Below are 13,215 nucleotides of genomic sequence, written 5' to 3' on the forward strand. Positions count from 1 at the left end.
AGCCAGGAGTGCCAGATGTTTGGCACATCAAGTATCTCAATGTTTTACAGGGACTAGGGGACAACAATAAGCAGCTGTGAACTGTACTTTGAGAATTAACTGTAACCTTAGTTTTAAGGTATGGACTTAACATAAGTACGAAGTAAAAAACCATCAAAAAGCACAAGAAAGCATAAAAATTTTATTAAGGAAATGTGTAGGATTTGAAGGTTTCTAGAGCATCTTGCTTCTCCTGTTTTCTTTTCCCTTTATCTCAAACACAGCAAACACTCTACAAGAAGCATAAGCAGTAGCATTCTGGATTCTTTCCTGCAGAGTCTGTGAATCAGCAGAGTGTGACAGGTGACTGTCTATGTGGCCTCCCCATTCTTTTGTTTCTTCTTCTTTAATCAATAAAGGCTTTCCCAATGCCTGGCCAAATAGTCGACATACTTCCTGGGCTTTCCGGCGCGTGTTTCCAACGGCAGTGACACACACTTGACGGCTGAGAGGTAGAAGCAGCAGCACAATAACAAGCAGGTCCAACTGATGTTAAAAAAAAAGCTTGGCAGGAACACTGGTACATGGCGGGTTTTGTAACTGCAGAGATGCTAAGGCACACCACCTTCCCCCAGCTTCTGGGCCACAGCTTGGGTGAGGGGAGAGTGTGTGGAGGAAATGTCAGCACCCTCACTAGTTCCGATGAGATCAAGCATTTCTAACGCCCGTATGCTGCCGGCATCCATGCTGAGTTGTGCAGAGCAAGAGTTCAACCCCTGCTCCAGGCATTTCAGTGGCTCAGCTGCAAGGCATGCTAACACCTGCTTAACCTCACTGGCCATATTTCCTGATTTCCTGTAGATACCTTTACTTTTGGCATCTCTGGAACCTTTAACAGCAGCTAATTAAGCTTGCTTCTTGGACCAGGCAGTTCTATTCTGAAAAGAGGCAAAACCCCAACCAAGACTTAACTTCCTGCTGTCCCTCCCACTCAGTGGGAGCAGCCTGGACTGTGAATAGTCAATGCTTAAAAAACAGATCAAGATTGTAAGCTTCAGGGCAGGATGTTTTGATGCTGAGGAAGTGCCACACATAGTTCTTTCCAGATCATGTCAGCAGCTAACAGTAATGGGAGTTGGCAAGGGTACTTAAAATAATCTACACCTGGTAACACACTTGAAACCTCATGAATAAATACAAATGAAATCTACGCATGATGATGTAATCAAGGCCAAATTCTGTTGACCTAAGATTCACAGCAGATTATACTCCAGTGGAAAAATAATTTTTATTACATTCTGCTTTTGCAAAGACACAAGAACAAATTCTATCTCCTAGGCTGACCAGCATTAATTTATAAGTTATACTTAAATACCGAAATCTCTAACATAAATATTAATAGGTGTGAAGGAAACTACTTGCTCTCATTGTAAACAACATAAATTATTTATTAACTGAGGCTGTAAGATTTTTGGCATGTGTGAAAACTTACCGAAGGGTGTCTATGGCTTCTGGTGTATGGTAGAAATGAGGTGGACTGATGGTAACAGAGGTTCCTAACTTTTCAGTGAGTAGATTGCAAACATTCTGCATTTTTCCAAAATCACTGAATATGATACAGACCTGGGAGTGAGTGAACAGACATCACATGAGCAATATTTTCCACTATGATTCAACACTTTTATTTAAATCAGTATAAGGCCAGACATCTATATGGTAACTAAACATACTAGTCCTGTATACAACTCCAACATTTATGAACTTATAAGACTTCTATATAGCCCTAGAGACTAGTATTAGGTTTGCAACAGAAAGAAGTTCATTAAATGCTTTAAAACTGAGGATTAAGAAATCCCTTTATGAGGAAATACGGCATTCTTGGTATGCAGGCAACCTGAAGAATGAACGTGCTCTTCGGTGCACATGACTATACACATCCTGGTTCATCACTTCTTAGATTGCTAGATGCTAATTATGCAGAAGTGCTCAAGCAAAATGATGTGGAAAACTGTGCACAAAGGAAAACTACATTTTAATTCCAAGCATTAGGTTAAAGAAACCTCAGCTATGAGATTAAGCTAAACCAAGCCCAGTTCAGCTTGCAGTGGGCTCCAAATCCTTTGTTGTCTGAACAGACTCACTGCAGTGCTTAGAGGGAACTGGGCACTTCAGAGTTGGATTAAAAACAATTTAAACAGCCAGTTGTCTCTGGCTTTAAGAAGCATTAAATAAAGATGCATTAGGAATTCAGCTCCTTCCCAAATGCTATGAAGCAGGAATCACTATCAGCCCTGGATCCAGAGCCTGGTACTTTTCCTGGTGGAAACTCCAGCCAAGCAGCAACTTTCCAGGTAGGAGCCAGCTTTTCTCTGTGGCAAAGCACAGCTGCCAAGACTGAAGGAAGCAACAACACTAAGCTGATACAGCATTCAGCAATCAGAAATCCTGGATCCCTAACTCTACTTTTAGAAAAACTAAAACCTCACCTTCCAGTACAGTGCTCTCACCATGAGTCAGGTTCACCTTCCCTCTTATCCCAAGCTCCCTTCTTTTTGCATACTAATACAGCTTCCACAAAAGTCAAAGAAAAATCCTACAGTAAAGAAAATTCTACTGCTAGCACCTGTGACATACAGTTGTCCCCGTGGCTGCTGCAGTCTATGGATCACTCTACCCCAGTGAAAGGATATGACACAGAAATCCAAGTAACAGCATGTCAGATGCACTGCAGCAGCTTTCTGAGTGAATACCAGAGATCTACCTCGTGGAGAATGAGATAATTCAAGGAAGCTGAGTCTCTCAGTGAGCGAGGAGGGAGATACTTCACATACAGAGTAAAGTAAAATGCATTCACTGGCAATTATCACAAAGTAATTAACGCTCTCATCTTGTTACCCTTGGTAACCTTTTGGTGCAGTACCTGATCCTGGCTTGGATCCTTGCACTAGTTCAGTGGCTCTGAGAGGTGCAGTGTCAATTGAACAGAGACTGAAGATGGATCTACACCTACAGTTTTTTCTTCAGTGGGAGTACCTGCCATACATACAAAAAGCATACATCCCCCTGTGATGTTTTTCCAGAAAACTGTCATAGCTGTATTTTATGGAAAGAGTCACTATGAGGACTGTCATTGTGTTTTCCAGATTGCCATCAGCATTTACAAGATCTGTTCCTTCTAGGGGATGAAACAAAAGAATGATGAAACATAAGAACTACGGGTCTTAAGCAGGAGATAAATTGCTCAGACTGGGGCACTTCTGGGCACTCAGGAACTTCACTTTTGAAAAAGAAGCACTTGATCAGGTACCCTCAGGGGCAGAAAACAACTGAGCAATAGCTACTTTAGCTGTTCCCCCTCCTACAAAAATCACAATTTTCATTTAGATTTACATCTAATAAATTACATTTACAATTACAGAGAATACTTGAACATTAAAATGCAAAGAAGTGTTTTAACTTCATCAGTTATTAAGGTTAAAAAGTCTGAAAAAGTAACATGAGGCTATGCAAAACTATTAGAGAAATTCCAAGGTTTCGATAAGGCTGTAAATGACAAGAAGTTATGGTTTATAAGGAGGCAAGTGTATTAAGAAATTCATAAAACCAACATAATCTTCCTCCCATGAGAACATCATGCAATAAATGAACTATTATGATAAAGATATTACAGAGCTTTGTGATCTTATATGCAACTTCATTTTTCTGCATATTTTCCTTTGTTATAGCATGAATTAAAATTATCTCCTTACAGTTGAAAGAGTATCTTCAATTCTTCATTATACTTTTAAATAGCTATTTGCCTGGGAAATTTTCAGTCTTCTAAAATCTTTTTACAGGAGACAAATGGTGTAGAGTTTGTAGAATGAAGTAACACAGGATTTCCAAGACTTTACATGTAGCACAGATATAATGGCAAACTCTTTAATAGAGAAGTGAGTGGAAGTCAGTTTTAAATTCATTTATATTGCTAAAGTAGGCAAACATGTTGGCCAACAGAACTTAATTGGTTTATGAAGTTGTACTAATGAAACAAGGATATACATAAAGGGAGAAGCAAGGAGAGACTAATCTCTGCATTAAGAGTGGCCACACTGCTACCTCAGTGTGCAAGGCAGCCAAAACAGCAGCACTGTGGCTGGATTCTTCCAGTTCCAGCTCCCAGGTCCCAGGCAACCACACAACTCTGCAACAGCAATTACAGCTGGTCCAAGCTGCTTACAAATCAACACTAAATCCAAGCAATTAGCTTCCCACATGTAATCCTTGTTGTATAAAAACTAATAGCAGAAGGTGGATAATTGGTTAAGTTACCATTTAAGACTGAAGTTGTAAGCCTAAGCTTGTCTGTAGCCTAAACAATAATTCATATAATAATTAATAATAGAGTTTTATTAATTTTTAAGCACAGGTCATCTAAAAAACATGGTGATTTAAGCTCTCAAGGTAGTAGGTGTCTCCATGAGAAAGCTGGTCATTCAGAACATGACACTGAAGCACACCATTTAAGTATCTAAATCCAAATTTTATTCTCCAAATTCTCAATCATTTCTGCATTTATTGGTGTTATTTAGATGACAATATGCCTTAAAGCAAGCAAACTAAGGAGACTGAACTTGTTTAAGAGGACTGTAAACCACAGCTCTATAAAGCAGCTATCATTTTATTGCAGGCTTCTAGGTTTACGTTGTAAGAATCTCTAAACTTGCTGGGTAGTGATTAAAGTTTTATGATCTAAAAAAAATACATTAGCTGAACACACATAATTTCCCTCAGTGAATGTTTCAAGAACAGCATTTATTTCCCTACTATGGCATGAATGTGCAAATATATATTTCCTTTAGCAGATACTGAAGTAAATGGGATTATTCCCATAATATCTGCATTTCACAGAGCACTTTTTACCCACAAAATTCTGAGCCAATTACCCAGAAACAATTAGCTTTACTTTACTCAGAGCAAGCTGATGGCAGAGTTGTATAGAAAAGGCCAAAATCCAGGTGCTGTGCAGCTGTGGTCTAAGCAGATCTTGCATTTGCTCCCAGTTCAAGGAGCTAAAATAATGAAAAAAAAAAAAAAAGAAAGAAAGCTGAGCTGGGGAAAAAAAAAAGGGTTATTAACTGGAGCAGCTTTCTGAACTCACCAACTCCTTGCAAGAAGGTGAGGGCAGGAAGGGCTATAGGTGAAGGAGAGTTAAGAATTGTTGGTTTGCTCACACTGCCACAGAACCAAATACATCAGTCTGTAGCATCAGGTAACATTTAAAATGCACACATTCATCTGAGAAGAAAACAAGTTCTGCACACAACAGAGGACTGCAGCTGAACTCTGCTATAAACTGCAGCCCTTAAATAGTTTTTCTGGACTATGCTGCCATTATGCTCTTTGGTCTGGGAAAAGATAGTCTACAAATTTTTACAGGTCTCTGACACACTTCTTATACTTTTATTTTTGGTTAGGTTGAATACATACCTCTGCTTCCATTTGGTAAGTATTTTCTACTCTACTAAAATCTTCTGTTACAGTCATATTTTCTTCCTAAAACAAAGTAGAGGAACATAACCTTAAAAGACAGAAATTAAGCATCTGCTGTATGTATATGGTGTCCTATGAAAGCTGAACTGTTTTGGCATATTACTTATGACTTTGCAACAGAAATTTTGAATTTTCCAAGCAAATATCTTCAGTTAAAAACTAGTTGGATGCTAAAGACTTCTTGCATTATTTTAAGTCAATTATACAGTAGTGCTATAATGTGATTTTGCTGCTATTCCCTTGAAGAGAACAATTAGGTCATAAAAGTGGCTGCTAGGTAGAAGCTGTGTGTATTAGAATGTAGCTGTAAATTCACCTGGTACAAGAAATCTAGAAGCCTCAATTGCTTCCAGAAAGTTAGTATGTGAGAAGTGCTTTTTAGACCCTTATTTTAAGATATTTTAGCAGCAGCAGCAGCTTGTAGCAAAGTCATATGAACAAAGACTGAACAGCTATTATTCTGGCATAATGGTAACCCTTGAAAAAGGCTGTTCCACCAGTGATCCCTCAGCATCAACAGCAGCTACACTGGTCAACATAGTGGCTGCACAGAGCACTAGCAAATCCTGTAGGACATATAAATAAGATACTGAACTCAGGAAGATACAGAGTAACTGCGGTTACATGTGACTATTTGACCAGCTTGCTACTGGTCTAGCAGTCATGTATCTTTCACCCACTTCACTCTGCAGTAAACAATTTGAACAAACAATTTATTGTGTAATTACTCTAGCACAGCAAAAAAAATCACAGCCTACAGTTTAATTGCAGCTTTGCATGTAACACCCGTGAACTGTAGTAAAGCAGATACCCAGCCTTCCAGTTACTAAAAAAGTTTTATTTACTAAATTAATTTGCATTGAAATTTCAAAATTTGTATTGTGATTGATTGGTAGTACTCAAATTCAAGCATGACAGTCCTATTTTTAGATATTTTCAGAAAATCTCTAGTAAGGGCAAGGATTAACAAGGGCCAGTAGTCCATAAAAGCTGTATTTTTTCTTTAATGTGGCTGGCTGTGGTTTGCTAAAGAGTCATCAAGACAGTCTAGCACCAACAGCTCATTTAATTTAAAAAATGGGGCAAATCTTACTACTTGTGATAGAATCCAATTACAATTGCCAAGAAAGATTTTTTCCCCAGAGGTTTCACACATCTTACAGAAATTACCACGCAGAAAACACAAACTTCTACAACTTGTATCTTACAGAAATAGCTGTGCTGCAACACAACTGTAAACACAAAAAAAATGCATTTGCTTTCCCCTGTCCCTTCTCCCTAATCCTTTTTAAAAACAGGTTCTCTTTCCTGCTGAGCAAATCCAAGCCTTGGAATTTGGCTGTGCCCTCCCAAGGTTCCTGTGTATTTAAGGACACTGCCATCCTGTGGCACCAAGCACTATGGCAAGATCGATACTATGGAGTGAAAGATCATTTTGCACCATGTATTACAAAATTTCCTTCAGAGCTAATTTTAATGCCACCAAATTTGACAGTAGCTGTATGTGCTACTGAAGATAAATGGAAGAAATAATTGTTGACGTCATAACAAGGTGGCCTTCTGTGATACATTTTCTGTTAGATACTTTACTTCCATTTGTGACTGTGTTCACACAAAGATATGAAAAAGATAGGTAGGAGACAACAGAATTTTAAATTGGAATCAAAACTGAGACTAATTCAAAAGCAAAATTTTTTCTTCCCTACTGTTTATGCCTCCTATTCATATTTTGGCTAAGGAAATACCCATTTGATTGCAATAACCACAGAAGAAATACTTTTCACTGTGACTTAGGGAAAGCTGTACTTCAGGTGTTCTGGACATCTGGAATAACTTTCTCCATTTTCTAAATCTGTGGGCCAAGAATCACAGAAAAAAATTAAACTAATATAACAATATTGGTATCTCAATAACCTCAGAAGCCACTGAACAACTCTTAACAGAATCACACTTGAATTTTGCTTATAAAGCCCATTTTTTATGTGGCATCACATCACCGCTGCAGGCAATCTACAATAAACAAAGATGAAAAAGATAGGCAATATCCTATCAAGCATATCAAGTCTAGAAATATGCTTTGCTTTATATTTTTACTCTTTTCAACTGAGCACAACTTTATATAGCCCTTCTCCTATCTGCTACTTCTGAACAATGTCTTCATCATGGGGCCATTGTGCCCACCCTCATGACACCGGCTGTTTAAAGGAATGACTGCTTTTTTCCCCAGAAAAAACACTCAAAAAAATAAACGAGTAAGTTAGCAAAAGCACACTTCAGGGAGACAAGTATGTAACAACACACTAAGAGAACAGCCCATCTACACATAAAATTATGTGTTCTGCTCCTGGCTAATGACTTACCAAAACTATGAGATCTTTTTATGACATACAAGCCAAGCCTGAGCAAGGGAAAGTGTTTATAGTTTGGAATGTGTGCTAATGCCCATTGGGTAATGTATTCTGGTATGTGTAACTGTAAATAAAAAAATATCTGGAGACACTTGAAAATGTCTCTTAAAATCTACTTGTATATTTGAACTGATATATCCAGTATAACTTTACAGTATGAAAAATAAAGATATCTGAACAATCAAAGAGTTAGCTTCTTCCCTCTGTTCATGGCATTTTTGTTCTTGGCACTATGGAAACGGTTAATGAGAGCCTTGATATATACTCCTGTTTCCTCACAGTCATCCAGCATCATCTCCAGATAGTTAAGGATGGTGAACACCTTCTTATTGGTAGCTGTGCTCCAGCCTCTCATTCCCTAACTCTGTCTGGCCTGCTTGGCATGAGATGACAGAATGACAACCCAAAAATCTACAGTGAAAAAGTTTCTGCTGCTTAATCAAGAAATAACAGAAGTGTATGTAACAGTTATTACAAGAAAAGACAAAAAGCACATTTGTACTCAGCAAATGAAGGGTACTCTGGGTACACTATTTCTTTAAATATGTGGCAATATAAAAAAAGTGATGCCTTACACAGGTTTTTACCTTTATTCAGGGATATATTGACATTGGAAGATTTTGCAACTGAGTGAGCAAACTTTAAAACCTTTTTTAACTGATTGTATGGATGTGCACCCATAACTGTGACTCCTGAATAAGTTTTGAATTATGGAGAATACTGCACATAAATCCAAGGGAGATATCCCAGTTCAGACAATCTCTAACCCAGAGCCTACCAGATATAGTTTGCTAGATGGTTTGCTTTGTCCAATAACATTCTGACAGGTACAAGAAATATTATCACTGTGATTTTAAACAAGATGCCAATACCTGCTGTTAGATATAGCCATTAAAGAAAACAAGTGTCATCTCCACACCACTCCCCAAATAAATCATAGGTGGCAAATATAAAATCTGTTTGCTTTTAGAGAAAGAAGAAAATGTTACTTTTGAGCAGCTGGGCTGATTAAGGGAGATTGCTTTGAAGGCTGCAGGGAAAGTAAAATCAATGGGGAAACCACATTCTGTGCTCTGAAGTGTTGCATATACTTACAGCATTCTATAAATAAATGCCACTATGTGCATCTATTTCTGATTAAAATCCTGTATAAATGTATATGGAAATCAGGTGCTGCCCCCAGGCATCCTGAGAAGCTGCTAATGCAAGCTCCTGCTGCTGCAAAGGTTATGCACTTCTGATCTCACAGACTTCCTACTATAGCAACAATAATGGTTAAGGAAATTGTTCAGTGGATTAATTAAAAATAAATATATAGCATAGTTAGATGATTTCTAAAGAGGCCTTAGATAAGCTTGCAACAACTAGAACCATATGGAGATTGTGAAGAGAGATTAATTTTACAGTTGTCTAGAATGGTATTAGCTGCAAGTGAAGTTAGCAAATGCAGTTAAGAACAAATTGCCAGCAGTGAGAGTTGTTAGTGGAAAAGCTGCAAGGCAAATAAAAGCTCCAGCAGCAGAGTGATTTAAAACTGGATGGAACAAAGCACTAAAAATTATACCGTGGGGAACTACTGTGAAAAAAAAATAACTTCATGTTGTTTTTCTCAGAGTTCCCTAGAGCTAACACTTTGCTAACACTGAGAAACCCACAACTCAACTATCATTTCACAGTCTCTCAACTAAGTGGAAAGAACATTTCCATTCTCCAACAAACAGCATCTCAAAAACAGAAAAAGATTACTGTGAAATTATTGTAACTATAATAAGACACTGAATGCTCTCACATTGTAAAAACAGCCCACTCTCAACCCAGCTTGCCTGCTCACATTATATTTCTGAACCTGATAGTTATAAACCCAAATAAAACCATTTGTCTGTCCAAGCTGTACTTCAGTTTACAATCCTTTTGTCTAGCCTGGAGTAGAACACACAGCCTCTCGAAAGTATACACACCTTTTTAACACCCTTCTTACTCCGGTTGTGTGCCAGCCACCACATGTTGGATGCTCCATGCTATCCAATTCAGTCAAAAATTTTGTCTCCAATCAAAATGGGAATTCAGATTTTCAGATTCACTGTAGGGTAAATACCTGCAACTAACTTTTCTAATCTGGCCAAACTCTGAAGAGCTATTTAATTACAGTCAGGAAAATGCCCCATAATCTGACAGCTCACCATGGTGGTGGGTACAAAGCTTAGTATTTTCTCTATTAATAAGAATGAATGCATGCTGAATTGTTTTGTCTCTCATTCCTCTTAAAATCCACCACTTTAAATTCCTGCAAACTCACTTAACAGAAACTGAAGGCATTTAACCTGTAATGCCTCCTAAAAATGCACCAGTTTTGGCTGAACAAGTCATCCTGATGGCAATGGAACCCATGACAAGTGCTGCCCGTGACAGACATGCACCTAGCCATGATCAATACCTAGCCTAAAGCAGCCTCCATGTCCCCTTGCCATCTAGTCCCAGAGCTGCAATATGAGGTTTTTCAGGGCCTAAGGAGTCTTCTTTATTGCCTTCTTTATTCCTGAACAATTTGTATGTTGATGCTACAGATGCTACAGCGACTGCCTAACAGTTAAAAAAACCCAAACAGGTAATCCCATTCTGTTTGGGAAATGAAAAGTTGGAGCCAGTACTTACCTTCAAAACCAAACAGCATCTGAAATGTAGGCATGCAATTTTACTATGGGCACATCACTGTTTAGGCTGAGTAACTTACTCTCTTACTTTACAGTTACTAACTCTGACTTGCACTGTAACATCCTGCAGTATCAGGAAACCCTCCTGCAATTCCTTTTTACTCCATTGAATAATCTGGTGCTCATAGCAAACTCTATCATCTCACTTTTTCCCCAGCTTATCTGTTAAAACAACTCAAAAGGCACAAACTTCCTAGGGAACTTCAGTAAGAAGTAACTTTTGAAAAACTACTTATTCCATAAAAGATCAGCTTCTTTTTCTGTTTTTAGGAGCCCTATGTGTGGAACACTGTCCAAAACTCTTTTGTGAAATCCAAAAACATCATCAACACAATTGTTAGGACAAATAGATCCCTTATGGAGGATCTACTGTTTGGCCAAAACTTAAAGGCAAGACTGTGCTTTTTTCATTGTTGCAAAATTACTTCCAGAGGCTAAAAAACTCACTGTGGTAAAGGAACTTTTTGGGTCCACAAGGGGCTTCTGTCACTTCAGCTATCTTGATCATATCTTGTGTTTTTCAGAACATCTCTACTTAAGCAGAACAATAGAGAGACGAAAGAGCTCTGTATTTGTTGCTAAACTCTGCTAATCACATAGTCTGATGCACACAGTATGCTGCTGTATATAACTTTATCAGTTTCAACCGCATGCAAGGGCGAATGTTGTATTACACGAACAAATCACAGAATTAGGTTGGAAAAGACCCCTGGTATCATCGAGTGCAGCCTCTGACCGAACACCACCGTGCCACTGCGAGCCACGTCCAGCCTTAAACGCCTCCAGGGACGGCGATTCCACCGCCGTGGGAGCCGAAGCAGGATGGCTTTCGCATGCTAAACAAGCAACCTGTTGGAAAGCCCGGGTAGCGACATTCCACCTTTTCCGCTGGGACTGACATGGCTGCAGCTTTCCATAGACAAGCAGGCTTTCCCAGCAGTGCCCCGCGGTTCCCGAGGCAGAGGACCGAGAGCTCCAAACCCGTCACTTCCCTGCTTCCCTCCGGCAGCAAGGCCCTCCGCGGGCGCCTTTCCTCAGGGCCGCTCCGGCGGGACAGCACCGCACCTCGCCGGCTGCCGAGCGGGACCGGGAACTGCCCCGGGAACCGGGAACTGCCCCGACCGCTGCCCCCCTCGCCTTCCCCCGGGGGACGCCTCGGCGTCTCAGCGGGCCACGGGCGGCGGAGCTCACCGGGACGCCGCGCAGGCGGGCGCTGTGGGCGATGTACTGCAGCCGGCGGGACACGCTGCTCCGCGCCTCCGCGGCCGCCTCCTTGCGGCTGCCGAGCCGCATCGACACCCGTGCCCGGTCCGGGCGGGCGCTCAGCTCCGCGCTGCCGCTCACATGCACCTCCCGTCCGGGCAGCACCGGGGTCCCGACGCGTCCCTCCGGGACCGGGGACGGGGCCAGGTCGAGCTCGGCGAAGACGCGTGAGGGGGCCGGCGCGGGCGGCGCCATGGCCGCGGCTATGGCGGCCCCTCACGGCACCATGGCAACCCTGGGGCGCCACGTCACAGCGCCCGCCCGCTCCCGCCCGCAGCCGCGCGGGCCCGGAGCCCGCCGCTCCCGCCGGGGTCGGCATCGCCACGGCGTCCTTAAGGTTGGAAAAGAGCTCTGGGTTCATCGAGTGCAACCTGTGACCGGACACCACCATGTCAACTAAACCATGGCACAGTGTCTTTCCTAAAACAACTCCCGGGACGATGACTCCCCCATCTCTCTGGACACTCCCTTCTGATTTATAATCACCCTTTCTGTGAAGAAGTTCTTCCTAATGTCCAACCTAAACCTCCCTGCTGCAGTTTAAGACTTTGTCCTCCTATCCTGTTCCCTGGGAAGTCCCTCACCCGCTCGCTGAGGGGACACTGCCACGGCAGTGTCCGAGGGTGGCACCCAGCCGTGGAAGTGGCTAAGCACAGGACAAGAGGACAAGATTCATGCCCTGGCCCAAGCAGGGTCAGCCAGAGCAGGTTGCCTAGGTCCATGTCCAGTTGAATTTTTAATATTTCAAAGGATGGAAACTCCAGAACCTCTCTGAGCAACTCGAGTCTGACCATACTCAGAGTAAAAAGAGAGGGTTTTTATGTTCACCTGGGATGTCTTGTGTTTTAATCTGTGTCCACTGTGTCCTGTCACAGGGCAACACTGAAGGCAGCCTGGCTTCTTGTCTTCCGTCTGTCAGGCATCTATGTATAGACTTCTAAGTGCTTCCTCATCTTTCTCTAGGCTGTAGTTCAAAATCTGTCAGCCCTTCCTAGTAAGAGAGATGCACCAGTCCCTTCATCATGTTCATGGCCTTTTGCTGCACTTTTTTTAGTATGTCTATATCTTCCTTGTTTTGGGAAATCCAGAAAACACTCCAGGTGTGCCTCACCAGTGCTGAGCAAGGGGGAAAGATCACTTACCTTGACCTGCTGGAAATGCTTCCCCTAATCCAGAGCAGGGTGCAGCTGGCCTGCTTTTTTGTCATGGGGGGGGTCCACGATCTGCCTGTTGTCCTTTTCTGCTTTCCAGCCAGTGAAGCCCCAATGTGCACTGGTGCACAGCATTGTTTCTCCCCAGATGCAGGTTTTGGTGTTTCCCCT

The 13,215-nt window shown here is 41.4% G+C and overlaps 1 protein-coding gene across 1 annotated transcript; it reads right to left on the bottom strand.

Annotated features, from left to right (window-relative positions):
- Window positions 1–167: 167 nt before the first annotated feature.
- On the bottom strand, window positions 168–12,088 carry IRAK1BP1 (interleukin 1 receptor associated kinase 1 binding protein 1). Its single transcript, XM_005518153.2, has 4 exons — window positions 11,822–12,088; window positions 5,449–5,514; window positions 1,472–1,602; window positions 168–484 (listed from the first exon to the last, which is right to left on the bottom strand). The coding sequence occupies exons 1-4, from the start codon at window positions 12,086–12,088 to the stop codon at window positions 214–216; spliced, it is 735 nt and encodes a 244-aa protein (XP_005518210.1). The 3' UTR covers window positions 168–213.
- Window positions 12,089–13,215: the final 1,127 nt, after the last annotated feature.

The sequence above is a fragment of the Pseudopodoces humilis genome, chromosome 3 (genome assembly GCF_049639895.1).
Source record: "Pseudopodoces humilis isolate 2021_Gansu_Grassland_sample_001 chromosome 3, ASM4963989v1, whole genome shotgun sequence".
Taxonomy (NCBI): Eukaryota; Metazoa; Chordata; class Aves; order Passeriformes; family Paridae; genus Pseudopodoces; species Pseudopodoces humilis.